This window comes from Colletotrichum destructivum, chromosome 5, assembly GCF_034447905.1.
Source record: "Colletotrichum destructivum chromosome 5, complete sequence".
Lineage (NCBI taxonomy): Eukaryota > Fungi > Ascomycota > Sordariomycetes > Glomerellales > Glomerellaceae > Colletotrichum > Colletotrichum destructivum.
The window spans coordinates 2,763,082-2,789,365 of record NC_085900.1 but is presented as its reverse complement, the minus strand read 5'-3'; the positions used below and the strand labels follow the sequence as shown (position 1 = coordinate 2,789,365).

Sequence of the window (26,284 nt, the reverse complement as noted above, 5' to 3'; positions counted from 1 at the left end):
ATACGTTATTGCGTTCCTTAGTCTATTTAAATAGGGTGTCTTTTTATATAAGGTTTTAGATATACTATATGCTTCTTATGTAATTTTTAAGGAATTATTAATAGAAATTAATAAATCCTAAGAATAAGTAGATGTCTTTAATGTTTTAAGGTGTAGGCTAGTCTTTAACTGCCTATACTTTCTTTACTTCTATCTTAATTTATCCTAGTATAATAGTGTATTTTAGGAAGTTAACTTTTTAGGTGTAAAATTTGCATTTTTCTACTTCTACTAATAGCTTAGCTTCTTAAAGTTTCTAAAGGACTTTATATATATATTTCTTATGTAGCTTAAAGGTAGGTAAAAAGATAAGGATATTATTAAGGTAGATAATAATAAATATATTAATTAATTTGCTAAAGATATAGTTAATTATTATCTAAAAGGTAGTAGGTATATTAGTAAGTCTAAAAGGTATAATAAGGTATTATAAAAGTATAGCTAAAGGCACTTAACTAGGTAGGGTTCTGCTAGAAAGGTAGGTATCCCTCTATTGCATAACTTTTGCTTAAAGATTCTCACTACATAAAGAATCTTCCCTTAAGGTGTAAAAGAGAGGTTGTAGCCTATACGTCTTAGCTAAGGTATCTCTAACTAGTTGCCTAGCTAAACCCTTACAATTACCTCCCTCTCTTAAGCCTTAGTCCTTAAGGCTATAAGGTCTAAATCTAAGTTTCTTTAGCGCTGCATTACTATACTAACATTATTATAATAGTTAATTATTATAAGTTTTATCTTTTTATATAGCGTTATCTTATTTAAAGGTTGCTAATAGTTTTAGTAAGTTACTTTTATTAGTAGGCTTCTTTATAATTTAAATGCATCTATTAATGCCTTTATTACTATAATTTTAGTATTACTTTATATATCCTTATGTTTTTAAGTTTTTATTATTATAATAGTTGCTTCCCTCTCTATCTATAATAGTCCTTTAAGCAGCTATTATATATAAGTAGTTAAGATAAATATGCTCCCTTTATGTATTTACCTTAATAGTCCCCTTAGTTTTATTAATTTTAAAAAGTTTTCCTCTTTTTTTTATGCTCTTCCTATATGCTTTTATCTATTGCTTATTAACTAGCAATTCCCTTTTAGTTTTTTTACTTCTTTTTTTTATATTCCTTTTTATTAACTTACTTTTAATAAGCTTTTACCTATTATAAGCGTTATTTTTTATATTACAAACGTTATTAAAGCTAAATATAAGCCTAAAGAGGGTTTTTTTAAGCTTAGCAGTAATAGTCTGCTATATATTAACTATCTTAAATAGCTTTATTATAATATTAATAAGCTTACTTATTATATAGGTACTTATACTACTTATTGCATTATTTGCATTATTAATTATAAGAAGTATTTTATAGTATGCATTTCTTTCTACTTTTAGCAATTATTTATTAATACTAACTTTTATATAGGTCTCTTATAAACTTTAGGGTGCTACCTAAAAGACCTAAAATACCTTTACTAATTACTGCATCTATAACTTAAATAATAAGCTTTTACTCTACAAGCGCTAGTACATTATTGCTACTCTTAAGCGCCTTTCTGCTACCTAAGTTAAAATAGCTTAATATATTACTAATCCTTTATAAGGTAGTCTTTATAGTATTAACATTAATTAGATAACTATTTAAAAGCTTACTGCTAATTGTAAGTATTTAAGCTTTTTAGCTTTAATTAATGTAAGTCTTATTTCTAATAGCTCTTTAAGCTTTTGCTACTAACTCTTATACTAAGTTAAGATCTTAACTAATAAAGATAATATTATAAGGCACCTTAATTAGTTGCAGCCTGCTTATATTTATAATAATAGTAAAGTAATTACTTTTTAATTAACTTTAAAGTTTTGTATTTATAATTACTATCTTATCTACTATTTTAGTAATTATAAGCATAATCTTAAAGAGTTTAAGAAGTAGACTACATTCTACACTTTACTTCCTACCTTTATAAGTAACTTAGTTTCTACTTATGCTATTACTATTACTAAGTTAGTACCTATTACTTATAGTATTAATATAGCTACTTCTTAAAAGCATACTAATAATATATAATCTACCTTAAAGAAGGGTTCTACTTTATAAAAGCGTTATTAATCCCTCTTTAAATTGCTTGCTACTTAAGCTTCTATTTGCTAATATAGTTATTACACTATAGCTACTAACTATTTACTTTCTCCTAATAAAGATAAGGACTTTAAGCCTAAAGAGCCTATTTAGAATTATACTCCTACTAAAGAATTTACTTTAAGCCTTAAGCTAAAGTCCTCTCTATAATCCCCTACTAATAGACCTCTTTCTTCTTATATTAAGAAGCCTTAGCCTTCCCTAAAGCCTCTTCTTATTCTAAGTCTTAAGCTAGCGTTACCTCTATAATCCCCTACTAACAATCTTCTTCCTCCTAAGGTCTAAAAGCCTTAGCCTTCTCTTAAGCTTAGTTTTACTCCCTTAAGCCCTTTTATCTCTATTAGCTTATTAAGCAATTATTTTAATTCCTTTAACTACCTTTAGGATTATTACTTCCTTTTAGTTACCTTTTATAATACCTATAGTAATAAGGATATAGTAGAGATCTATAAGATTTACTAATATATTAGCATTATCTTTATAGTGCATACTACTTATAGATGTAATAGCATTAACCTTACTAATTAGGTTCCCTTTATTCTTTATACTAAGCGTTATTATCTTAAAGAGTATAATACCTATAAGGTAGAGGCTTAAGTAGAGACCTTAGCTTTAGGTGTAAAGTAAGTTAACTCTAATGCTAAGAATAAGGATAAAGATAAAAATGCTTAGCTATTAGTAATAGTTTATTAATTAACCTAAAGTCTTTACTATATTAGATTTTAATTTCTAGTAGTTCTAGCTAATTATATAATAATAGGTATTTAATAAAAGCTTATTAATAAAGTTATAATTAGTTTTACTTATAATATATTAATATATTTACTAGTTTTTATAGTAGCTAGAGCTATTCTTACCTATAGCTTAGTAATAGTATATTATCTAGAATTAAGTATTATCCTATTTCCTATAGGTCTTTTATATATACTTATTATAGCTTTAGACTTTATTTTAAGCGTTTTTTATATAGTAGATTAGTTTTTAGGTGTTATATTCTACTAGCTATCTTACCTACTTAACTAAATACTTTTAGTTATTGCTATATCTTTAGTAAGCTACAACCTCCTCTACTTTCTATTCTTTAGAGGCCTCTTCTAACTTTAGAAGATTTGTTAGGCTTTTATTATCCTTTTAGTAAGCTATCTATAGTTTAATAAGGCTTACTAAGAAGATGTTATACATCCTTTAGTACTATTCTAGTAAATATACTTAGTAAGCTTAAGTACTAATCCTTTTTGTAATTATAACTTAAATAAATTTAAGTGCTAATTTCCTATTTTTAAACTAAAAGTTTCTTATTAATAGTCTTATAATCTCTTTATAGTAGTACTTTTTTAGCTAGTGCTTTTAGTTATAGTACTTAGCCTAGGATTTTATAGCAACCTACTATTACTATACTACCTTATCTCTTACTATCTTAGTATATTTAATTCTTTCTTTTATACTAGTAATAGTAATATAATTGCTTATTAGGATATACTTTATATACTAAAGATAATACCTATAAAGTACTATTATTAGTAAAGTTTTAATAGTAGTATAGTAACTATTATTATAAGCAAACTTTACCTTATCTAGCTATACTACCTATCTCCTTAATAAGCTATTAGTATAAATATAAAAATACTTCTCTAAAGTCTAATAGACTTACTTAGTCTATCTATCTATTTACAAGCAGTATACTATTAATAGTTAGCATTTAATTACTTATTCTTAAGTAAATTCTTCTTAAAACTTACTTATAAATAGTTTATCCTTATTACTAATAATACCTTCTAGTATACTAAAATAGCACTTTATCCTTTTATAAATAAATTATACTAACTGCACTACATTTAGCATCTTTACTATAAGTATAAATATTACAAACTTTATTATCCTATATATAGTAACTAAAATGTAGTTATATTTAATGCTATCTTTATAAAGGCTTAGCAGCAGCCTTATAATAAAATTTATTAAGATCTCTTAGAATAGATATACTAGTATTAAAAGCAGTTATAGTTAGCTATATAGCTTATGCTATAAGATTTTAACGCCTTAGTACGCTTAGTAACTCTATATATAGTTCTATACTAACTTCTTAATGTTTTTTAGTAAAACTTCCTTATTACTAGCTCTAACGTTTTTATAGTACTTATATATCTTAATTTAAGGTTATTATAGTATTACTAAAGGATCTCTATTTGCAGTATTAGTACCTTTAGAATAATTAGTCTTTTTTTAAAGAAGAGTATACCTTATTTATTAAGGGTATAACTCTTACTGCTTTTAGCTACACCTTAAACCCTTACTGCTTAAGTTTAATAGAACTTATTTTTAGCTTGTAGTCTATAAACTATATTCTTTAAAGCGCTAAGTAGTTAGTTACTAAATGCTATTTTACCTATTATAAGTTGCTTTATAACTAAGTGTAGGATGTATTACTTTAGAATAACAACTTTAGCTTTATCTAACTCTTTAGCATCTTTAGACTGCTATTAGTAAGCATCTATTATGCTTTCTCTTACTCTCTAGCCTTAGGTCTTAATAACTGCAATTATTATATAATTATTAGTACGCCTTATAGTATGCTACTAATATAAGAATAAGAAGCTTCTATCTACTAACTTAGCCTTCCTCTTACTATTAGAGATTTAAAAAGATGCCTATATAGCGTTAATATATGCTTATATAACCTTATTACTGCTCTCTATCTACGCAATCTTTTAATGCATCTCTTTTAGAAGCTTATTAATAAAATTTAGTTTTTAAGCTAAAGTTAAAAGAACATTTGCATAAGGTATATCCCCCTCTATATAGTCTAGCCTCCTAAATAGACTGTTTGCTAAGTTAGTCTTCTTTAGTTAGTGCTTTAAGTTAAAGTTAAATGCTAAAAGCTTCTATACTTATTAAGTAAGTCTTCTTTAGAGATCTCTTACTAAAGCGCTAATAACTTCTTTTAGCGCTTAGTAATCTATAAGAATAAAAAACTTATTTAATAGTTTTTATAAGTAGTAAGCTTAATACTTAAGTCTTTTAATAATAGTAAGTAATTTCTATTACTTTATATACTATTACTATTTTATATCTAATAGCTTTTGCAACTAGTAGGCAATAGGCTGCTATCACCCCTCTAACATCTAAAATAGTATAATGCTAACTACATTAGTTAATATATTTATCTTAACCTTTATTAGCTAAAGGGGGTTTTAGTGCATTAATATAGTTATAAAGTAAAAAGCTTGCTTTAGGTAGGTAAAAGCTTTTTCTACTAAATTAGTTTAAGTAAAGGTAGACTTTTTATTTATACCCTTTAGTAGCTTTATTATTAAGGCTATAATTGCTAAGTATTTAGCAATAAGTTTCTAATAGAAGTTATAAAACTTTAAAAAGACTTAAAGGTTTTTAATAGATGTAAGTATTAACTACTTAATAATAGCTTAAATATAAGACTACTTTATTTTTACTTTATCTTAAGTAATTATATACTTTAGGAATTTAATTTTATCCTTATAAAACTTATACTTAAAAAGCTTAGTATATAGCTTAAACTATTTTAGCCTTTTAAGAACCTTATAAAGATCCTTTATATGCTGCTTATATATCTATAAGTAGATTATAATATTATTTAAATAGGTAATGCAGCATAAATTAAGTAGCTTAGTAAGCGCTTAGTAAATATATACCTAAAATATAGCTAGTGCATTAGTAAGCCTAAATAGCATTATAGTATACTTAAAGTAACTATATCTTATCTAAAAGGCTGTTTTCTATCTTTCTTCTTAATTTAAATTTAGTAGTATACTTCCTTAAGGTCTATTTTTAATATAAACTTAGCTTTATTAAGTTTATTTAATAGTTTGCTAATTAGTAAGAGAGAGTAATAGTTCTTAATAGTTACTTTATTAAGACTATAGTAATTTATATAGAAGTATAGTAACTTATCCTTTTTAGGTATAAATAGAACTAAAGCCTCTACCTTACTTACTAATAGTTAGATTTAACGTACATGCATAGCAAGTGGCCCATCATAGCAAGTGGCCCACCTCTACCTACCCTCCAGCCATTTATATAAGTCAATCAAGCAGCATCGTACGAAATCAATTAAAACTACTCATCATCCTCTTCTTCAGAGGTCTCCCATACTACCTGACATGTTCGTACGTTATGTCCAGTCTTTCCGCAATTGCCACATCGCCGACCGCGCAATTCACCCCCCTCCGTACGAGCCCCCTCCTGACGTGTATTTTCGCCTCCAGCATCAACAACCCCCTTCTCTACCCGGATTGCCTCTGCTTCAGCTGCATTAAGGGACCCTCCAAGACGCAGTTGGGTTTTTTTAGCCCTCCGACGCTTGCTTAGTATCTCATTTGCCGTACGAAGCCCACGGCACTCAGCTTCAACAAGAGCTAGTTTGTGTGCTAACTTGCTAATACCTTTGGCCTGCAAGTCAACTACTTCGTACAAATGGGTTGGTGAGCTATATTGATGACTGGTAATCCTTTTCTTAAGTGATGCAGAGCTTCGTACGGCGTCATGTGCTGTAGTTGGTGTCTTTGGGTCCCAGGAGCCCTGGCTGCTTGGGCGTGAGTTGGATGGTGTTGGCGTCTTTGGCTTGAAATCCAGGCGGGAAATAACTACTTCTGGGTTGAAAGGGATAAGGCCAGCCTGTCTAAAGCCAGCTCGTACGTTTTCTTCACCCATTGAAGTGAAAAAGGCTGCCTTAAAGGCAGGAAAGAAGTCGTCCTTAGTAATGTGCGTAATCTGCATCCGCATCATTTTCTCAATTTCCTTGCCGTACGACGCCTTCAGCGGACTAAAACAGCCAACATCAAGAGGCTGGAGCTCGTGCGATGAATGGGGAGGCATGCAAAGAGCAATAATGCTGTGTTCCTTGCAGTAATCGTCAAACTTGGTAGACTTGTGGCTGTTGTGGCCATCAAGGATTAGGAGCCGCTTAACACCCTTCGTACGAGACTTTGTACACTTTTCAAAATGCTGTAGCCAATCTAGGCCAATCTCGTTTGTAGTCCATCCATTTTCGCTAGGGTGGACGCGCCATTGGGGTGGGAATTGGCCATTGGTATACCATGAGAGGAGGTGATATTTGCCCTTGACGATGACGTACGGAGGCAGCGCCCAGCCATCTGCACATACGCCCTGAATGACAGAAACCCATTCGCGATTGCCAGGCTGCTTCGTACGAGGCCTTCCACGGCGATCGGAGGTTGTAACAACCTTTGCGTGCGACAGCATTCCCATCAAGAAGCCCGTCTCATCAAAATTGTAGATATCGTCATTGTGGATTCCGTACTTCGCGATTGTGTTTCGTACGAGGGCAAACCAGGCCTGCACAATTGCAGGATCCTCAGCTAACGCCCTCTGATAGTCAATTCCACGTCGAAAACGCGTCTTTAGTTGTGGTTGGCGTCGTACGAAGTTCTCTGCCCATCGGGGTCCGACACGCGTCGCGTCGCGTTCGTCAAGGAGGCAATCAGCCATATCTCGTACGTCGTCAAGTCGCGGTGGAAATCCTCGATCGATTAGGTCAATAACTCGTTCAAGAATCACTGTTTCTTCTAGCTCAGTCATCTTCATTGATTTCGTACGAGTCTCGTGGTGTGGTAATTGTCCAGCGCGTCGGTGTCGAAGTGTTGTTCTTGGGACGTTGTAGATAGAGGCTGCTTTTCGTACAGATAGATTTGGGTCTTTTTTAATAGCTTTAATTGCAAGGATAATACGACTTTCGTTTGAAGAAGAACTCATTATCGTACGTAGAGGAATGTTGATGTAAAGTTGAAGTTTGAGGAGGAAGGAGGAAGTGGGCCACTTGCTATGATGGGCCACTTGCTATGCATGTACGTTACCTTTAAGCCCTTATTTTATTTAGGTATATATAAAGCTTCTTTAGCTACCTTTCTTTTAGTAGGTATAAGAAGCTAAAAGAAGGCTTTATTTCTAGTAATAAGTTAATAGTATGCTTTACTTTATTAAGCTTATTAAGAGTCTTTACTACTTCTTTATTAAAGATATTAGCTATATCTAATAGTTCTAGTAATAGTACTACCTTATTAACCTTAAGTAATAGCGCAGCATTAACTATTACTTTTTTATCCCTTAAGATATAAAGTATATAAGCCTTTTAGCTGTTTTTAATTACCTTTTATGCAAATGCTATAAGTTTAGTAATAAAGATGCATTTATAGCTCTATATATTTAATGCTATATTAATAATAATACTCTTTTAGCCTATTAAGTATTATGCTAGCAGTAGGTCTACTACCTCCTTTAGCTTTAAGGCTTTAGTAAATAGTTACTAAAGCTTCTAAAAGTATCCTTATAAATTAAAGAGAAAGAAGGTTAGCTAGTATGCCTTTTTTAGCTTAAATATCTTACTATAAAAGGACTTTAAGGCTAAAGCTTTAGCCTCTATAGGTTTTAGCCTTAAGCGTTGCACTAGATGCAAGCTAATAAGATTAACTTAAGAGTATATATTTATATCTACTTATACTAATTGTTTATAAAGCCTTTAAAGGATAATTACCTTACTTATAGTAGTAGTCCTAATAAAGACTTATCCTATAGGTATAGTAGGGATAGGCTTTTTTACTATACTTACTTATTTTCTAATAAGTTAACTTCCTTTTTAGGGTGTACTTAAATTACTTAAACCTTAGCTTAAGAATAGCTATATTATAAACCTATTAGCATACTATTAGCATCTAGTTTCTTTATATTTTGCAGCTAAAAGCACTTAGCTTTAGTATAACCTATCTTCTTATAATAAAAATACTTTATAGGTTCTATAGGTATTAGCATTAGGTAGAAATATAAGGTAAATTTCTAGTAAGGCTGCAGCAATTTCTTTAAATCCTTATAACTATTATATAACTAAGACCTTTAAAATAGAAGTAGCTTAAGAGGTAGTTTTATTATAGTTACTCTTTTTTTTTAGTTATTTTTTTGTAATACTTTAGCACCCCTTTTATTATAGACTAACTATAAGCATTCTACCTTTTAGGCTATATATTAGACCTTCTTAATTAAGACCTTCTAATAGATTATTTTATTCTAAAGGTAACTAAGAAGTCTAAAGAAGAAGTTATAAGCTTCTAACTTAGATTTATATAGATTCTTTATACTTAAGTTTTAGTAGATTGCTAACTATTTAGAGAAGAACTAGCTAAGTATCTACCTATCCTATTAATGCTTATATTATAGCTCCCTTTAGTAATCCCTTTTTTAGGCATTTTAGTTAAAGTGCTATTGATAAATAAACGTTAAAAACAATTTCTATATAAAAGGTTCTTTAAGGCTTTACTTATAATTTCTTTACTGCATTTATAGTAATAAAGATAACTTAGAAAAAGCCTATTTTATATGCTGCTTAGCTATACTGCTTATATAAAGGTAATTTCTTACCTTAATAGTAATAATTTAGTCTGCTACTTAAGCGCTAGTAGCCTCTTTCTTAATAACTTTATAGTTATAAAATAGAGGTTTCTTATAGTCTTACTAAGATAGCCTCTATACTAAATAGTTAATAAGCTCTTAAAGTAATAGCTTTTAAGCTTTATAATTAAGCTACTGCTATTTATACTTTATAGCATTTTATTCTATAATAAACTATATAGTAGTCTGCATTAACTATATTATAAATATAATTATTTTATTATTAAGTTCTAGCGCCTTACTTACACCTTTAGTTTAATAGTAGGGTGCTAGTAAGCTTTTACTAAAGAATATATTATCTATATTATCTTACTGCATACCTAAAGTTATAATTCCCTTAAAGGGGATCTAACCTAGAGGCTCTTTTAATAAGTTAGCTAAGTCTCTCCTTAATTAGCTAGAAGTTAGTAATACCTTATATCTTACTTAATAGTAGAAATACCTTAGCTTTATAAATATTAGGAGTTATAGCTTATTAATGCTAGCAGCCCTTTAGCAGTTAATTGCTATAAGTCCTAATGCACTTAAGGTAAATTTGTTGCTTCTTTCTATTTTAAACTTATACTAGTTACTTTAAAAAAGTAGAAGCAAAAGAATTATAAAAGTATAGCTAAAAGCACTTAACTAAGTAGGGTTTTACTAGAAAGGTAGGTATCCCTTTATTATATAACTTTTGCTTAAAGATTCTAACTACATAAAGAATCTTCCCTTAAGGTGTAGAAGAGAGGTTGTAGCTTATGCATCCTAGCTAAGGTATCTCTAACTAGTTATCTAGCTAAACCCTTATAGGTATTTAAAAAGTCCTTTATGCATTTAAAATGCTATCTTTTATTCTTTATTTACCTTTATTCTAATTAGGTTGTAGGCTTCTTTAAGGTCTAAGGCTATAAACTATATTACTTTATATAGTAGATCTTAAAGTTCTAAGATAAGTAGTAGTAAGTAATAATTCTTTTTATAATACTATTAAGCTATTAGTAGTTAATATATAGTTGTAGTTTGCTATTCTTCTTTAGTATAAATAAAATAAAGTATTCTATAGATAACTTAAAGAGTTTAATATATCTCTTCTTAAGGTTTTTATTAAAGTACTTATTAAGTACTTTATATTCTATTTTATTTAGTTTATATATTAGATAGAACTTTAGATAAAAGCCTTTAATAAGAGGAAGTTTATAATTATAAAGTTTATATTTTAGTAAACCTATTTCTAATTTTAGTGCAAACAGCTTTTTATACTTCTAGTACTCCTTTAGAATAGCTAAAAGTAGATTTAATCCCTAATCTAATGCTACTAAAGCTACTATCTTAAAAGGCTGTATTTCCTAAAGATAAGTAATATATTATATTTATTATTTCTTTTGTAGTATATTATTAAAAGGTGCTTTAAAAGATTTATTTAAGGCCTAGCTCTTATAGTACTACTTAGTAACTAAATCTATTTATTAGTATTAGCTAGTTTTTTAATCTATTTATAAGTTGTACTTTTGTAACTATATAATTCTTAAGATAATATTAATATCTTTTATTTCTATAATATTAAATTAAAGTTCTTTTTTTTAGCTATAAACTTATAAAGGGAGGTATACTATCTTTAAAATAATAAGTCTGCTACTATACTTAACTTATTTTTTTTTAACTATTTATAATGCATATAGGCGTTTCTTTTTTTGCTATAGTATTTATTATTTATTTACTTATTTAAGTAAGATAAAGTTTCTTTAGGTGCTACTATTAATAATTATAAATACTTACTATCTTTAGATTTTAACATCTAAGTTAAAGTATACTATATTATATATTGTATATAAGGTTTTATAGGTTGTTACTATATATTACTTTTCTACTATAAGCATCTTTAGTTTTTTAACTATTAAGTTTCTTTTTTTTATACCTCTTATTAGACTTTTACTTTAGCTTTAAAGTAGATAAAGCATTTATTATATTTATATTCTTACTATCTTTTATTATTATTATAGTATAATATAAAGTATTTAAGGTCTAAAGTAAAAGTTGTAATATTTTCTTTCTTATAGTATTATATTATCTAGAATAAGAGTTATCTACATAAGTAGATATCTTAAATAAGTTCTTTAGTATATTATTAAAGGTAGAAGTAAAACTTCTTTTTACCCTTCTTATATATTTTATAGTTATTATCTAAATACTCTACCTAAAAGAGGTCTTTATAGTCTTTATAGTTAAGGTTTAGTAAGAGGTAGTCTTTTAGTATAAGTAGTATAAGTAGGTAACCTTTCTTATATGCTATCTTATAAAACTAAACTAAATAGTTATTATTCTTAAGGTAAATAATTTAGTATTTTAATTGCTTTAGGGGTTTTAGGTTCTCTTCTTTAAAGCTAGATGTAATATAGGTTTTATAGTACTAGCTAGAGATAATTTTATAGTTAAGTATTTCTTTTAAATTATAGTTTAAGGTGTTTAGCCTTTATAGGTAGTTACTTATAATGCATTTATATGCTTCTCTTTCTTAAGAGGTTTATATTTATAAGTCTTTTAAGTTAGCTGCTATAACTTAGTTAAGTATAGTAATATTAATCTTACTATTTAGTATTATTAGGCCTTAAAAAGCTAGTCTTTTAACTTCTTTAAGTTATCTTACTTAAAGCATTTTATTAAGTTACTTCTTAATCTTATGTATAAGCTTCTAACTAAAGCCTCTTTACATTATTATAAGAGTCTTTAGTTGTTCTTAAGGTTCTTTCTTTCTTTTAGGGCTATTATCCTTTTTAGCCTTTTTTCTTATCTTAAGGATCCTTTAGTATATTGCAATCCTATAGGCTTATTAAAGAATGTTAATACATTATTATTAGTATTCTTTAAGGGTTTTATATATCTTTATTTATTTGTAGCTTAACTAAGTTATAGCTAAAGTTTTAAAGGCTTTAGGATACTATCCTAATTATTCTTTACTATCTTAGTAAGTAAAGTAGTTATTATTATAGTATGCAGTCTATAAGAGTAAAGCATAAGAGGTGTTTTTACTAGTAACATTAATTTAGTAGCCTTTCTTAAGTACTAGTTAAAATTACTGCTTCTTAGATTATTAGCATTTTCTAGCTATATATTCTAGCTTATTATAATTATAGTACTTAAAGTCTTATATTTTATTATCTTTTTAAGCTATACTAAGGTTTATAAGGCTACTATAGTATCTATTAGTAGTACTATTATAATTTTAGTTATTTTATTAATAGTTTCCTTTAGGGTGTTCAGTTTATTTATTACACTAAAACTAATTTTACTAAAATTATTATAAAGGTTACTATTAGTACTTCTTTTTTAAGTTAGCTAGTGCTTACTTCTTACTTTTCTTTTTATATTATTTATAAAGCCTATTATTAATCTTAATAGTAAGTTTAGTATACTATAGAAAATTATTTAGTTAATCTTACTTAAAAAGTTTATCTTTAATATCTTCTTTAAGTCCTTTATAAAATAAGAAGATCTTAGTAGCATTAGTATAATTAAGTTTAATATAGATGCATCTAAATTCTAAAGTATAATAAGTAGCTACACCTTTCTATTTAAAGTTAGTAAGGTTATACTTATATTATTATTATTTATTAAGTTCTTAAAAGAGGGATAAAAGTGCTTTTTTAAATCTATAGTATCTTTAGAAAATAAGTTAAGTTTTAGTTTTAAGTCTATCTTATTTATTAGTTATAAAGTCTATAAAATAAGGTTTAAACTAAGTAAAAGCTTATTTTTTTAAAAAGAAGGCTGCATAAATAACCTTTTTAGCTTTATCTATAAAGCTTATTTTATAGAATTATTAATAAGCTTAAACTTAAGTAAAAAATCTTTTAAGTTATCTTAAGGTTCTATTAAAAGTTTAAAGTAAATTAAGTTAAAGTTTCTTTTTTTTTATAGTGTAAGGTAGTAATAACGTATATGCATAGCAAGTGGCCTATTATAGTAAGTGGCCTACTTCCTCCTTCCTCCTTAAACTTTAACTTTACATTAACATTCCTCTACATACAATAATAAGTTCTTCTTTAAACGAAAGTTGTATTATCCTTGCAATTAAAGCTATTAAAAAAGACTTAAATCTATCTATACAAAAAGCAGCCTCTATCTACAACGTCTTAAGAACAACACTTTAATACTAATGCGCTAGATAATTACTATACTATAAGACTTATACAAAATTAATAAAGATAACTAAGCTAAAAGAAATAGTAATTCTTAAATAAGTTATTAACCTAATTAATTAAGGATTTCTACTGCAACTTAACGACATATAAGATATAGCTGATTGCCTCCTTAACAAACGCAATGCAACGCATGTTAAACCCTAATAGGTAGAGAACTTTATATAATGCTAACTACAACTAAAGATGTATTTTTAATATAGAATTAACTATTAGAGGGCGTTAGCTAAGGATCTTATAATTATGTAGGCCTAGTTTGCCTTTATATAAAATATAATTGTAAAGTATAAAATCTATAATAATAATATCTATAATTTTAATAAGATAGGCTTCTTAATAGGAATGCTGTTATACATAAAGGTTGTTACAACCTCTAATTGCTGTAGAAGGCTTTATATAAAGCAGCTTAGTAATTATAAATAGGTTTCTGTTATTTAGGGTGTATGTGTAGATAGCTAGGCGCTGCCTCTATACGTTATTATTAAGGGTAAATATTACCTCCTTTTATAGTATACTAATAGCTAATTCCTACCCTAATAGCGCATCTACCCTAGCAAAAATAGATAGACTACAAATAAGATTAGCTTAGATTAGCTACAGCATTTTAAAAAGTGTATAAAGTCTTATATAAAGGGTGTTAAGCAGCTTTTAATCCTTAATAGCTACAATAGCTATAAGTCTACTAAGTTTAATAATTACTGTAAGGAATACAGTATTATTGCTTTTTGCATGCCTCCCTATTTATTATATAAGCTTTAGCCTCTTAATGTTAGCTGTTTTAGTTTGCTAAAGGCGTTATATAGTAAGGAAATTAAGAAAATAATGTAGATGCAGATTATACATATTACTAAAGATAACTTCTTTTCTACCTTTAAGGCAGCCTTTTTTACTTTAATAGGTAAAGAAAACGTATAAGCTAGCTTTAGATAGGCTAGCCTTATCCCTTTTAACCTAAAAGTAGTTATTTCCTGCTTAGATTTTAAGCTAAAGATGCTAACACTATCTAACTTACGCCTAAGCAGCTAGGGCTCCTAGGACCTAAAGACACTAACTACAGCACATAACGCTGTATAAAGCTCTATATTACTTAAGAAAAGGATTACTAGTTATTAATATAGCTTACTAACCTATTTATATAAAGTAGTTAACTTATAGGCTAAAGGTATTAGTAAGTTAGCACATAAACTAGCTCTTATTAAAGCTAAGTGCTATAGGCTTTATATAGTAAATAAGATACTAAGCAAGCGTTAGAGGGCTAAAAAAACCTAACTGCATCTTAGAGGGTCCCTTAATGCAGCTAAAGTAGAGGCAATCTAGGTAGAGAAGAGGGTTATTAATGCTAGAGGCAAAAATACACATTAGAAGGGGGCTTATATAAAGGGGGGTGAATTGCGCAGTTGGTAATATAGCAATTGCAGAAAGACTAAACATAACGTATAAACATGTTAGGTAGTATAGGAGACCTCTAAAGAAGAGGATAATAAGTAGTTTTAATTAATTTTGTATAATGCTGCTTAATTGACTTATATAAATGGCTGGAGGGTAGGTAGAGGTGGGCTACTTGCTATGATGGGCTACTTGCTATGCATGTACGTTAATATTAGCTACTACATAAAGAGTATTAACTTCTTACTAAAGTACTATAAGCTAAATATGCTTAAGGTTCTACTAAATTATCTACTAAAGTTAAGTAACTTTAGTAGTATTACTATTAAACATTTCTTATATATAAGCTATATCTTAATAAGTCTTCTTAAGTTTTTTAGCTAGCTTTATAGTATTATTTTTACTTTTAGAGGACTTAATATCCTTTATTTCTTTATCTAAGGTCTTAGGGGGTATAAGGGCTTTTCTTTTAGAGGTAGAAGTAGAAGTTGCAGAAGTTGCTTTAAAAGCTATTATATTATACTATTTATTAGCTTTATAAGGTTAACTTACTAAATAGAAGTAATTAAAGTATTATAGTTAGCTTTTTATAGTAGTATCTATTAGTAGAAGCTAAGGTAATAAAGCTAGAGAATAGTGCTATAAGTTATACTAAAAGGATTAAGTCTTTAAAGGATATAGTAATTAGTTATATACTTAATAAAAGACTTATAATATTAGTTACTAGTAAAGAGTGCTAAAAGTATCTAAAGGGATAATTATAAAATTAATTACTAAAGAGCTATAAAAGTCTATCCTTAAGTCTATTTAAGTTTATTCTATATATAAGTCTTATATACTTATTGCTAAAGCTTTAGCTTATATCTAATTACTAGTAATTTAGGTATTATATAAAGTAATTACTTAAAGTAGGGCGTATAAGCGCTTACATTATAATTAATTATATTTATATATAATTAGTTGCTTACTTCCTTATCTTTATATAACCTTATACTATAGTTCTTCTGCGCTAGAGGAGTGCACCCTAGTTTCCTATATCTGCAGCATATAACTTATCTGTAACTGCTAGGTGCCTTATAGGGGCATCCCTTAGTCCTATTATATTTAATAGGTTGTAATATATAGCTGTAAGTAAGTGTAATAGAGAGCGCTTACTAATAGCTGTAGTAAGCGCACTATAGCTACTAGCTACTATTGCACTAGCTATAGAGGCTAAATAAAACCTTTTACAACAGCTACTTACTATATATATATATTATATATAATTATTACTTATTTAAATATAAGAATTAAAATTTTAAATATAGTTTAGAAAAATGCCTTTTAAGGTATAATAAGCCTATATGCTGCCTGCTATAATATATTGCTTGCTATATAGGTATATTAGACATTCTATATTATTAAGATATTTAATAGTAAGTAGTAGTAGATAAGTATAATAATTAGATTATTAATAAGAGTTATAAAATAAACAACTTCTTCTATGTAGAAAAACTAAGTATAGTATTTTCTAATGCAGCATCTTACTTTATTTATATAATTATGCCAGCAACCCAAAGCCACCAACACAATGTGTGTACATACAGCCTAGGTGACCCTGCATTCGTGCTTGTTGGAGCAGGAACACTGGTGATGCTGTCGGCAGTGGCAGTTGCTAGGGCCGATGTGGTGGTGGGAGTTCTGCTAGCCGTGGCCGACGTCGTCGAGGTGGTGGACGTCGTCGAGGTGGTGGACGTCGTCGAGGTGGTGGACGTCTTGTCTTCCGGATCGCCCTGTCGTACAACTTTGAGGGTATAGTTGCTCGCTTCGAAATGCATGTCGCCTGCAGCATGCTTGATTTCAGTTCCCAGTTCGAGCTGTCCTAGCCACAAGGCACCGGACAGCATACCCTTCTTCCAGATGTACTGGAGCAAGGGGCCGTAGTCGGCATCCGTTCGGGTGAGGTTGGTACGGGCTAGCCAGGAAAAGACGTGCTGTCCGCCATCGTTCCAGCCATGGCACAGGGAGAATGGCGTGCCGTCGATAGTGACGGTATCCTTGTCGGGAGTTGACTCGGCCCAACCCAGAGGCTTCACAGTCGGGGTCCACCATGGCCATATCATAATCTCAATAGGAGCGCCGACCATGGTGGAATTTTCTCGATTATCGGACAAGAACATATCGACAGCGACATTGGCATAGAGCGAGACGTCATTGAAGGCTTTGGCCTGCTCGTCGGCACTGGCCTGTTCCTTGCCAGTGACATAAGTCTGCCAGTTCCCAGTGATCTGCAGTTGTGTGACATTCCAAAGTTGAACGGGCAGCCTGGTAGGATGTGCCTTCATGTATGGGTATCCCTTAACAAGAGATGCGTCCCCAGTCCATTTGTAGGCGACGCTGAAGCTGCGGCCACCGTCATGGATGGAAAGACACTGGTAACCCGAACTGTCATTGCCCCATGCATTGTTGTTGACTGGGCAAGGAATAGTTAGCATGATCAAACAGCAAAAGTCGACTAACACCAGGTTCTGAGATGAGCAGCATCCAAATCTGAGAGTAAGCACGCACATGAATAGGGGACATCTGTCGAGTTCCACCAGTCGGATTGGCCACATAGGCTGACATCACCCGCATCTGCAACTGTCAAGCCAACAAACCAAGAGGTGGCCAAAAAGGCCAAAAAGCTGAAGTGTAGCGGATGTAACATGATTGACCAGACGCGTGGCTAACGAGGATGGGCAGCGCTGTGAGCGTGTCGCAATAGAATAACGAACGACAAGGCGAACGATCACCAAGGAAGAAATCAGGTGCTAAACGAGCGGTACAAAGGTCGAACTCAGCCGTCCATGATCTTAGTTGTAGGCGGAGAGGAAGACAAGAGAAAGAAAAGAGGAGGGAAAGGCAGAGGAGTTCGTGGGATTGGGGAGTCCTTCAGGAGCGGGTGACACTGAGGTAAGAGAGCGAATGAGCGAACAAGTGAAGAGGGTGGAATTTCAGTCGACATCCCCACAGAGGAAAACAAAGGCGAGACCCGCAAGTAAGCACCTGTGAAAGACAACAACACCAACTAAACCCTCTCACATGTACTAGCCCCCAGCAAGGGGAACACTGTAATGCCGTTTGATTAATCCCACGCCGCCGCTCAAGCGTAGGAACCTATCCCCTAAACAACCATGCCACTAAGCAGCCTGGCAAAATTGCCTGTTATTGGCATGGAAAACGCGTAGCCACCAAGCCAAGTGAATAGGCAAGAAACGCGAAACCTGTTTGGAGCCCCTATCATGGTTAGCGGTGTCCAGTCCAGGCCATTTGTCATGCAAGTCACAGCACTAACTAAGAATGGACTGATGGCCAAACGGGGGGTACCGCAAGTCTTCCCCTCTTAGCAGTTCTACCTCGTATACAACAGGCAATAAGAGGCCACGAGAACAATACAACGAAACGAGATTAGGAGGCAATAACTGCTGGTTAAGTTTTGTAGCAAGAGTGTGAATCTTGTCGATTAGACTGCCCGCTGGTTGGGGCGCAAAGGTCAAGCGGACGAAATGACATCTGCTCAGCTTCGCAATATTCAACCATCGCCCACACAACTTTCGGAGAAGACGAAGTGACGAAGAATGAAGGTGTCGCTGACTAGTCTCGCTATGATGCAAGCTTACGACAACAAGCCTCTCAATTGTAGAGGACTGTGTGTACCCTGACTTCTGAGTGTGCCGAGACGCCAAGACCATCAGCTAATGTTTGTTGCCTGGGTTAAACGTAGCTGAGATTCTGTCCGGCTCCTATTACCACAGCTAACATTCATGATGATACGGTAGTGGCAGGGTATACCAAGTGTTTGCTGTCTTCTACCGTTCGCGACTCTCGTTTCAACGATTTACCCATAGAAGACAGACATGTTTCGTCGCAAATGACTCCCAGCAAGTTGCTATTCCTAGAATCCTTTATTTTCGCGCCAGCAAGCTAGAGGAGTAATTGGTGTCTAAAAACGTCATGACACCCAGTGATGCGCCTCCTTTAAACTGGGTCTGACAAACCATTGTAACTGGTAACCCAGTGCTTTGTTGTCTTGATCGACTAATCGTATGAACCCCCCTCCCAAACTTCAAGTAGTTTTCAAATTCCTTGACCTTTGGCCGTAAGCGCCACGAAGAATCTATATCAAACTGTAAAGATGTCACCTGTCACGCGGCCAAGACAACAGCTCGTTGACAGATGAGTTCCGCTTAGCGCGACCGACAACACCTTGCCGCCAGAGTACCTTCGACTTCAACAAATAATAGCCTTAAGCCACTCACCCTCTTCGTTCTATAGTCGGGGATGGAGCCAATGATCGAACTCGTAACGAAGAGCACCAGCCGAATTGCTAATATCGGCGAGAGTACTGGTCCCTGGCAGAATGGCAACAATAGCAGAACAGAAAAACAAAACCACAGCTTCGACTATATAGGTGCTCAGTCTTGGGTTGCCACTTGCCTGCCCAGTTATAATACATACACCAATGCTGAGTCTATCCCTGCCAACGCCGGCAACAATCGAGATCATGAGCTGCTATTCTGCAAACGCTCAGACTCAAGCTCTCTTTCAGCTTGCTGATAGTATTTGGCTGTGTCGACGCCGTGCTGGTTGTGGTTGACAAAGTTAAACCAGGGTACGACACCCATGAATAAGGCCGAATACCTCGACTGCCGCGCGGCGACACCTTGCATGTGGGGTGTGAGCCTGCTCGCTCCGTAAAGCGGCTCGCCAGCCTTGACCTTTGCCACCATCTCCTTCATATCCATTTCAACCTCACGTGCGTTTTCAGTAGCCCCATAGAATCGTACTATCAGTCACTAAGTCAGCACTTTGCGCCTTTACCGCCATTTATCCATGCATGTCCTGAATGGTATCCTTACAGCTCGAGCGCTGGTAGAAGTAGAGGAAGCCTCCAGCCAAGCCAACGGCACCAGCCAGTCGCATTGCCTGGGCCATGCCTCCCTTGCCGACATGGGAAGGAGCGAACTTCTCGAGGGTGAGGAGAGCTGCGGGACCGAAGGCGGCAGCTACGGCTCCGTGGAGATAGTCCGAAGGCCGGGCATAGCCAATAACTCTCTTAAAATGACTTTAGGCGTCGATTGTTAGCATTCGTATACCTGGGAGCTGCGGCAGGGCGGATCGGGGCATACGGATCGTTGTCGATGAGCTTTCAAGAGTGTGGTGGTTAGCCAAAGCGTGCCCTTGCATGGAACAGATATCACACCGGGCAGAACATACCGGGTAGTCACTCTTGACGACCTTGGTCGGAGCGTACGTCTGGGCTTGCGCAGTAGCCATTGTAGCAGATGGCAATGTGACCCGATTGCATCAATGAAGACCGGGGCTTTCGACGTTCGAGATGGACGTTGAATTGGATATGGATGAATGCTGATTGGGACCGAGCTTCATTGACACCTCAGGCATGCACAAAGGATGCTGCACGGACCAGGTTGGCAAAAGTAGCCGCTAGTAGTCTCAGCGAGCCTCTCTTACATCCACCTTCCTAGGTAGTTTGGTCCCGCTCCACTGGCGCGCCAGCTTAATTAACAGACGCGTCTCCAATTGAATGGCATGTCGCGTCATCGACCCAAGCACCATCTCACCTTCCGCACAAGTACATTCCCGCAGCTTTCCAAAAATTCCAGATCGGCACAGCGAGGAGGCTACAATGAATTCAAGAACTGTCCCCGAATACGATGACCTGGACGACTACAATGTCGACGACATCGATGACCCATTCCGATCTCCACCACCCGAGGCTAAAAACAGCAGCACAAACAAGAGGAAGAAGGCAGAAGCATTGGGACTTGACGAAGAGGTCGAGGTAGTAAAGCGAGCAAGAGTACCGCGAGTGAAGTTGGATGAAGCTCGGTGGGTGACTCATGGCTTCTGTTCCAATATGACCCAACAACTCACCATTGACATAGGTTGTTGTCAGAGAATGGAATCCCCAAGCTTCGGAAACGCGCCGCAAAGCTTGAGTTCAAGGGCAAGGGGAATGAGGTATGCGCCTTAGCCAGCGTGTCAAGCCCACGAAACACTAACTTCTTGCCCCTAGTTCTCCGATGCTGCTCGTCTTCTGACCTTTTACCAGCTCTGGCTAGACGACCTCTTTCCGAAAGCTAAGTTCCTCGATGCTCTGGCCATGGTCGAAAAAGCCGGCCACAAGAAGCAGATTACACTCAAGCGGATGGACTGGATTAACGAGGGCAAACCTAAATCCTGGAAAGTAGATGAGGACATTATGAAAGGACATGCCCAGACAATGGCTCAGCAGAATGACAATATACCTTTGGCGCCCGCCCAATCAACAAGTACTGAGCAACAACAACTACCACTACCACGACCAAGAACACCGGAAGGGGGGGACGTACCAGAAGAAGATGACTTGTATGATGCCACCCCAAGGCAACAGGTTAAGGAGCGATTCAGGCCGCCCCACGAAGAATCGGATGGCGAGGATCTCGACGCGCTGATGGCCGAGGCAAATATTGCAACCGAGACACAAGACGCCGCCGTAAACCCTGGCGAGGTAGAAGAGTTCGCGGATGAAGAAGCCGCCATGGCTGAGATGGATGGGTTGTGGTAATGGTTAGTAAAAAAATGGCAAGAGGGTTAGGTGACATCGGCGTTGAACGAGGCACAAATCGGTTGGGAGTGCAGGCATGCGTGCATCGAATGACTGTGCGAGTTTAGAGAGAAGCAACTAACTGGCTGCTGTACGGCGGGACTTTACTGCAAAATCTCGCGACCAGGTCTGGGCAGCGTTTGAAGAAATTCATGGATACAAAACGCCGCCGGATTACTTGAGAGCATCTTTTCCGGCTTCTAAGATCACAGCAACTCGTCTGACCAGGCAGGGGTTGTACTAATTATGGAAACTGCTTCGCATCACCAGAACATGTCCCCATTTGCTGAAAATTTAGTAGTAGGCATGAGGGACATGGATAATTCTCGTCAACAAAACTCACGTCAACATACAGACAATTTGATGGTCATCGGTCGCAAGGCGACAATTCATTCGACAAAATGCAATGATACAGATCCAATGGTAAGCCTATAACCTTCCTGGGCACCACCTTTACGCCATGATGCACCGGTTTCCCATATGCCCTAATCAAGCCAACCGAAAACGCTTCCCAGGTCCGCTCATGTCCGCCTCTCCTCGCTTCCTTTTCGAGGCCAATGTCAACACATAATTGATGTTGGGCATTGAGGTGCTATCAGCCGGTTTTGGGGATGATGTCACATGACTTTGGAGTACACCCTTGCGAATCAACTTCCGCTCTTCGATTTTTAGAGCCCATGCCAATGTCAAGAGAACCTCTTTAGACGGCAACGATGCACCGATTAACCATGTTCGTGGCTGTCGGCTGCTGTCGCGCTGCGCCGGAGATTCGGCAGACAATACCCCAACCCGTTCATCGCACCCCTCAGACACCAACCGCAATGCCTCCATCGTCGCATCCATAAGTGGACGCGCCAGAGTGGGGCTGCAGGTTAGGATTCTCTGAAGAGACTTGAGTCTCAGAGTTGGCAGCATCGTAGCCGGATTCCGGGTCCGCTGCGACGACTGCACCGTTGACCTCGTCGTGGAGGAACTCATTGATGTCGAACGGGTCCTGGAAGAAGGCGGAAGAGTCACCAGCCAGATAATCGTGTTCATAATCGAGGGAGTTGGGGGAAGAGAGAATCCCGCTTTCAAGGACATAGCGATCTGCGTCAAGGGCCGCTGACATACTGAAAGGATCACCGCTGAAGTGACCAACAGAGTCTGAAGCTGCAGATAGAAGGCCAAGGTCGGATGCAGAGGGGTTTGAGAGGCCAGCCATGATTGCGGAAGCTCCTCCGACAGATGACACTGCAGGTCGCACAACATCGCTGCAGGACGTTGTGTCAGGTCGGAGGTAGACTTCGCAATAGAGGTCTCGGCTGTTTGCTGCTCCTCGCCGTTCGCCTCGTTGTTCTCGGTTATGGGCGAGAGCTCAGGGGATAGCGACGCAGGATTGACAGTGGCGTTGGACTGAGATGAGGTCATCAAGTCATCGACAAGGGACTTCGTCTCATCCATGGAAGGGCAGTGACCGTCCTGGGAGCTGAAAAGCTCTTGGGATAGGGTAACTGAGTTGGTGTGAAGTGGGTCGAGAGGGGATGAAGAACGATTCAACATGCCCGAATCACGGCGGAACTTGTTGAGTTCTTCCACCAAGAGCTGATTAGCTTTGGTGACGTTTTGTAAGGCCGACTCAAGCTCTTTGTTGCGTCGCTCGAGAGCCTCGACCTCCAGACGCTTGCGTTCACGAGAGGACTGGGCGGCACGACGATTACGGAGTACTCGCTCAACGCGCCGCTGTTCTTTCTCGTCTTCTGTCTTGGCGCGTTTCCTAGTCACCATATTAGAAACTGAAGCATAGTGGTCCACGAAGCTAACACATCTAGCTTACCTAGGAGGAAGGTTCGTCTTTGGCTCGGGAAGAACCTGGCCCCATGACTTCCTCTTCTTTGTCTGTTTCTTCTCCGAGACGGATTCAGCCCCGGAAGGAGCGGGAGTTGTGGCAACGGACGCCGAAATAGCGGCTTCGTCGTTGAATGGGGGCGGAGTCAACATGTCGGTTGGGTCAACAGTGTTGTCGGTGACCGAATTCGCGTCACCAAACAGTGAAGGGTACAGTTCTCCTGGTGTGGAAACAAAGGACTCGGCTGGCGAGTCCTCGAACTTGATCATTGGTGATGTTTCTTCCCACGAGGCCATTGCAGGCTTTGTGTCCATGATGGCGAATTTTCCTTCTTGACTTTCGCCTCGAGTGGAACTAGTTGGTTGGAGGACTTGGGTGATGCAGTCGCGCTGCCGGGAGAGTGGGGTGGAAGATCCGGGGATTTCGGAAAGTGATGGATGTGGGTTGTGCAGTATCGAGGTGCCGTCCTAACTCCTCAGAAAAGGGGAAAAAGGTATATAGCCAAAGCCGCTGTGCTAAGTAGAAGGCATGATGGGGCTGTGTCGACTCGATGAATGAGTCAGACTGGATTTGGTGAGTCACCTAAGCAAGGCAACAGCGTAGTGAGGTGCTTGGATGTAATGGAAAGGACAGAGTGTTCGATGGAGTTGTGCTGTAGTGCAATGTGGTAACAAGAATGTGGACAAAAAGTAGGCAATGTGGCCTCTTTTGTAACTTGAGAACAACTGGCCCTCCCCCTTCCAAGTTTCCAAGGGGGTTCTGGGCACCAAGGGACGGACCAGATGTGTTGCCTCAGGCAAAAGGACCCCAGGCTTAAGGGCAAAGGTGTGGGACGGGGACAGGGGGGCAAAGGGGCGCAGGGCCGAGTAAGGAAGGGATACATACTTTGTTTGATGCTGTACTGCATCAACCTGGAAGGTAGCACTCTTCCTCCGCCGGAGGTGGAGGGAGACTAGGTTGGAAGGCCTGCTTACCTGCAGCACCAGCACGTGCACAACGCACTCAGTAATGTCAAATCCTTGACCCCCCTCAGCGAGGAACCGAAGGGAGAACTAGTTGGGGGCAAGGGGGACGACGCCTCCAGAAAGCGGAGAGCGATTGGTACCAGCCAGCGACGGCCTGACAGTGTGGAGACGTCCACCGGCCCAGCGGTTTCACTGGTTCGGGTTACTTCCACAGACGGCGGTGGCACGGTGCGTTGTGGAATATGACATGGGCGAGTGGGCGCTGAGGTACCTTTGCGGTTCATTCAGTACCTACCTAAGTAGATTAAACCAAGATGGGCTGGTGGGCAGGTAGGTAACTGGCTCGATGTGCAAAGTCGCGTTCCAGAGCCGAGGAAACTTACGAGTACAATCTCATCATGCCTTGCCCCCAAGCTCCATTACGGCGCTGTCTCCTGAATTCTGCCTCACTTCCCCTCTTCAAACAATGTGGATGACTTCGACTTTGGAGTGCTCCCTATTTTTATGGATGGGTGACACTACTTTCCGGCACATCGCTCGTTCCTTCTCTTCCTGGCATAGAGAGTCAACACCGTGTCTCGTCAAACGTCAAACAATCGCCCCTTCCAACCTTCGGCAGGTAAACGAGTGGTGGTGCATGGCCTGCCCAGCCTGACTGAACAGGAAACACGGGGGCTACGGAACGGAAACACGCCTGCCACAACGCAGATGGACGGAGCAATCGCTGCTTTCAGGGGCACCCTCATTTTGGCCATTGGTAAGGTACATACATACATACTTGTACCCGTACACACACTCACTCGCGAGTCGTACAGTACCAGACGGATCCCTGAAGAGCATGCGCCGAGCCAGCTCAACTATATTTATTGCAATCCTCTCGTCAGGTTATTCCGGACAGTCGCTCCGAGAAGAGCTGCCCATTTGTAGTTCGTCGGCAGTACTCTCCGTTTCGACCATAACAGCAAAATCAACAGGGGCGATCAGGGGGGCCCGACAATCCGACTCGGCCTTCAAACCAACCAACGGCCGCTATGCCCGACGCAATGTCTAATGGCAGAACGGAATCTCAGCCGAGTCTCATGGTCCCCGCCCTTGACCACATCTCCGTGTCTTCAATGCGCATAGTTCCGTTGTGATTTATTTGACCGTCGGCTTACGGCTAATGTGGCGTGCTGCGCCTGTAAGCTGAGCTTAGCTTGCCCATGCCTCTCTGTGGCGCCGCCTCCGTCCTGACGTCCCTTGGCACATTCCGCCGCCCGGTTACTAAACTTAGCCACCCGTTGCTCCCCGGAGGCAACAATGTCAGTCCACTTGACCTTTAGGGGCCCCCGACTAACGAGCTGAGTCAACCCCCGAAATAACCCTTTTTTTTCACGAACTCAACCAGCAGTCACTGCCTGCAGCAATGTCAGTCCCCGTCTAAGCTGTATATCTACACGTGTGTATAGTTCTATCCTGCCTGAGTATTTACACTATCTTGGCACTGTACAAGGAGGGAAGAAGACAGCAAGGATTGAGACTTTCGCAAAATCAGAATCCACTTTTGTGACCTTGAGGTTGACCACTCGGCGGTTCTAGTCCATAGGAAACACACATTGTACCCCACGGCTGTATGGGGCAGAGGAATCAGGGTACTCCTCAGTATTTGGCGCAGCAATCTCTTCTTACCTAACACAAGTACGCAATCAATAAAGGAAACAACC

At 36.8% G+C, this 26,284-nt stretch overlaps 4 protein-coding genes across 4 annotated transcripts; 1 reads left to right on the top strand and 3 right to left on the bottom strand.

Annotated features, from left to right (window-relative positions):
* Window positions 1–16,585: 16,585 nt before the first annotated feature.
* On the bottom strand, window positions 16,586–18,415 carry CDEST_08392 (Putative glycoside hydrolase family 12, glycoside hydrolase family 11/12). Its single transcript, XM_062924551.1, has 2 exons — window positions 17,711–18,415; window positions 16,586–17,615 (listed from the first exon to the last, which is right to left on the bottom strand). The coding sequence occupies exons 1-2, from the start codon at window positions 17,847–17,849 to the stop codon at window positions 16,696–16,698; spliced, it is 1,059 nt and encodes a 352-aa protein (XP_062780602.1). The 5' UTR covers window positions 17,850–18,415; the 3' UTR covers window positions 16,586–16,695.
* A 1,139-nt stretch (window positions 18,416–19,554) lies between these two features.
* On the bottom strand, window positions 19,555–20,530 carry CDEST_08391 (Putative NADH-ubiquinone oxidoreductase, 21kDa subunit). Its single transcript, XM_062924550.1, has 4 exons — window positions 20,399–20,530; window positions 20,311–20,327; window positions 20,041–20,246; window positions 19,555–19,967 (listed from the first exon to the last, which is right to left on the bottom strand). The coding sequence occupies exons 1-4, from the start codon at window positions 20,456–20,458 to the stop codon at window positions 19,684–19,686; spliced, it is 567 nt and encodes a 188-aa protein (XP_062780601.1). The 5' UTR covers window positions 20,459–20,530; the 3' UTR covers window positions 19,555–19,683.
* Window positions 20,531–20,680: 150 nt separating this feature from the next.
* On the top strand, window positions 20,681–22,068 carry CDEST_08390 (Putative chromosome segregation in meiosis protein). Its single transcript, XM_062924549.1, has 3 exons — window positions 20,681–21,031; window positions 21,088–21,163; window positions 21,219–22,068. The coding sequence occupies exons 1-3, from the start codon at window positions 20,727–20,729 to the stop codon at window positions 21,747–21,749; spliced, it is 912 nt and encodes a 303-aa protein (XP_062780600.1). The 5' UTR covers window positions 20,681–20,726; the 3' UTR covers window positions 21,750–22,068.
* CDEST_08389 (Putative basic-leucine zipper domain, transcriptional activator Hac1/HY5) lies at window positions 22,055–24,397 on the bottom strand. Its single transcript, XM_062924548.1, has 2 exons — window positions 23,605–24,397; window positions 22,055–23,544 (listed from the first exon to the last, which is right to left on the bottom strand). The coding sequence occupies exons 1-2, from the start codon at window positions 23,928–23,930 to the stop codon at window positions 22,278–22,280; spliced, it is 1,593 nt and encodes a 530-aa protein (XP_062780599.1). The 5' UTR covers window positions 23,931–24,397; the 3' UTR covers window positions 22,055–22,277.
* Window positions 24,398–26,284: the final 1,887 nt, after the last annotated feature.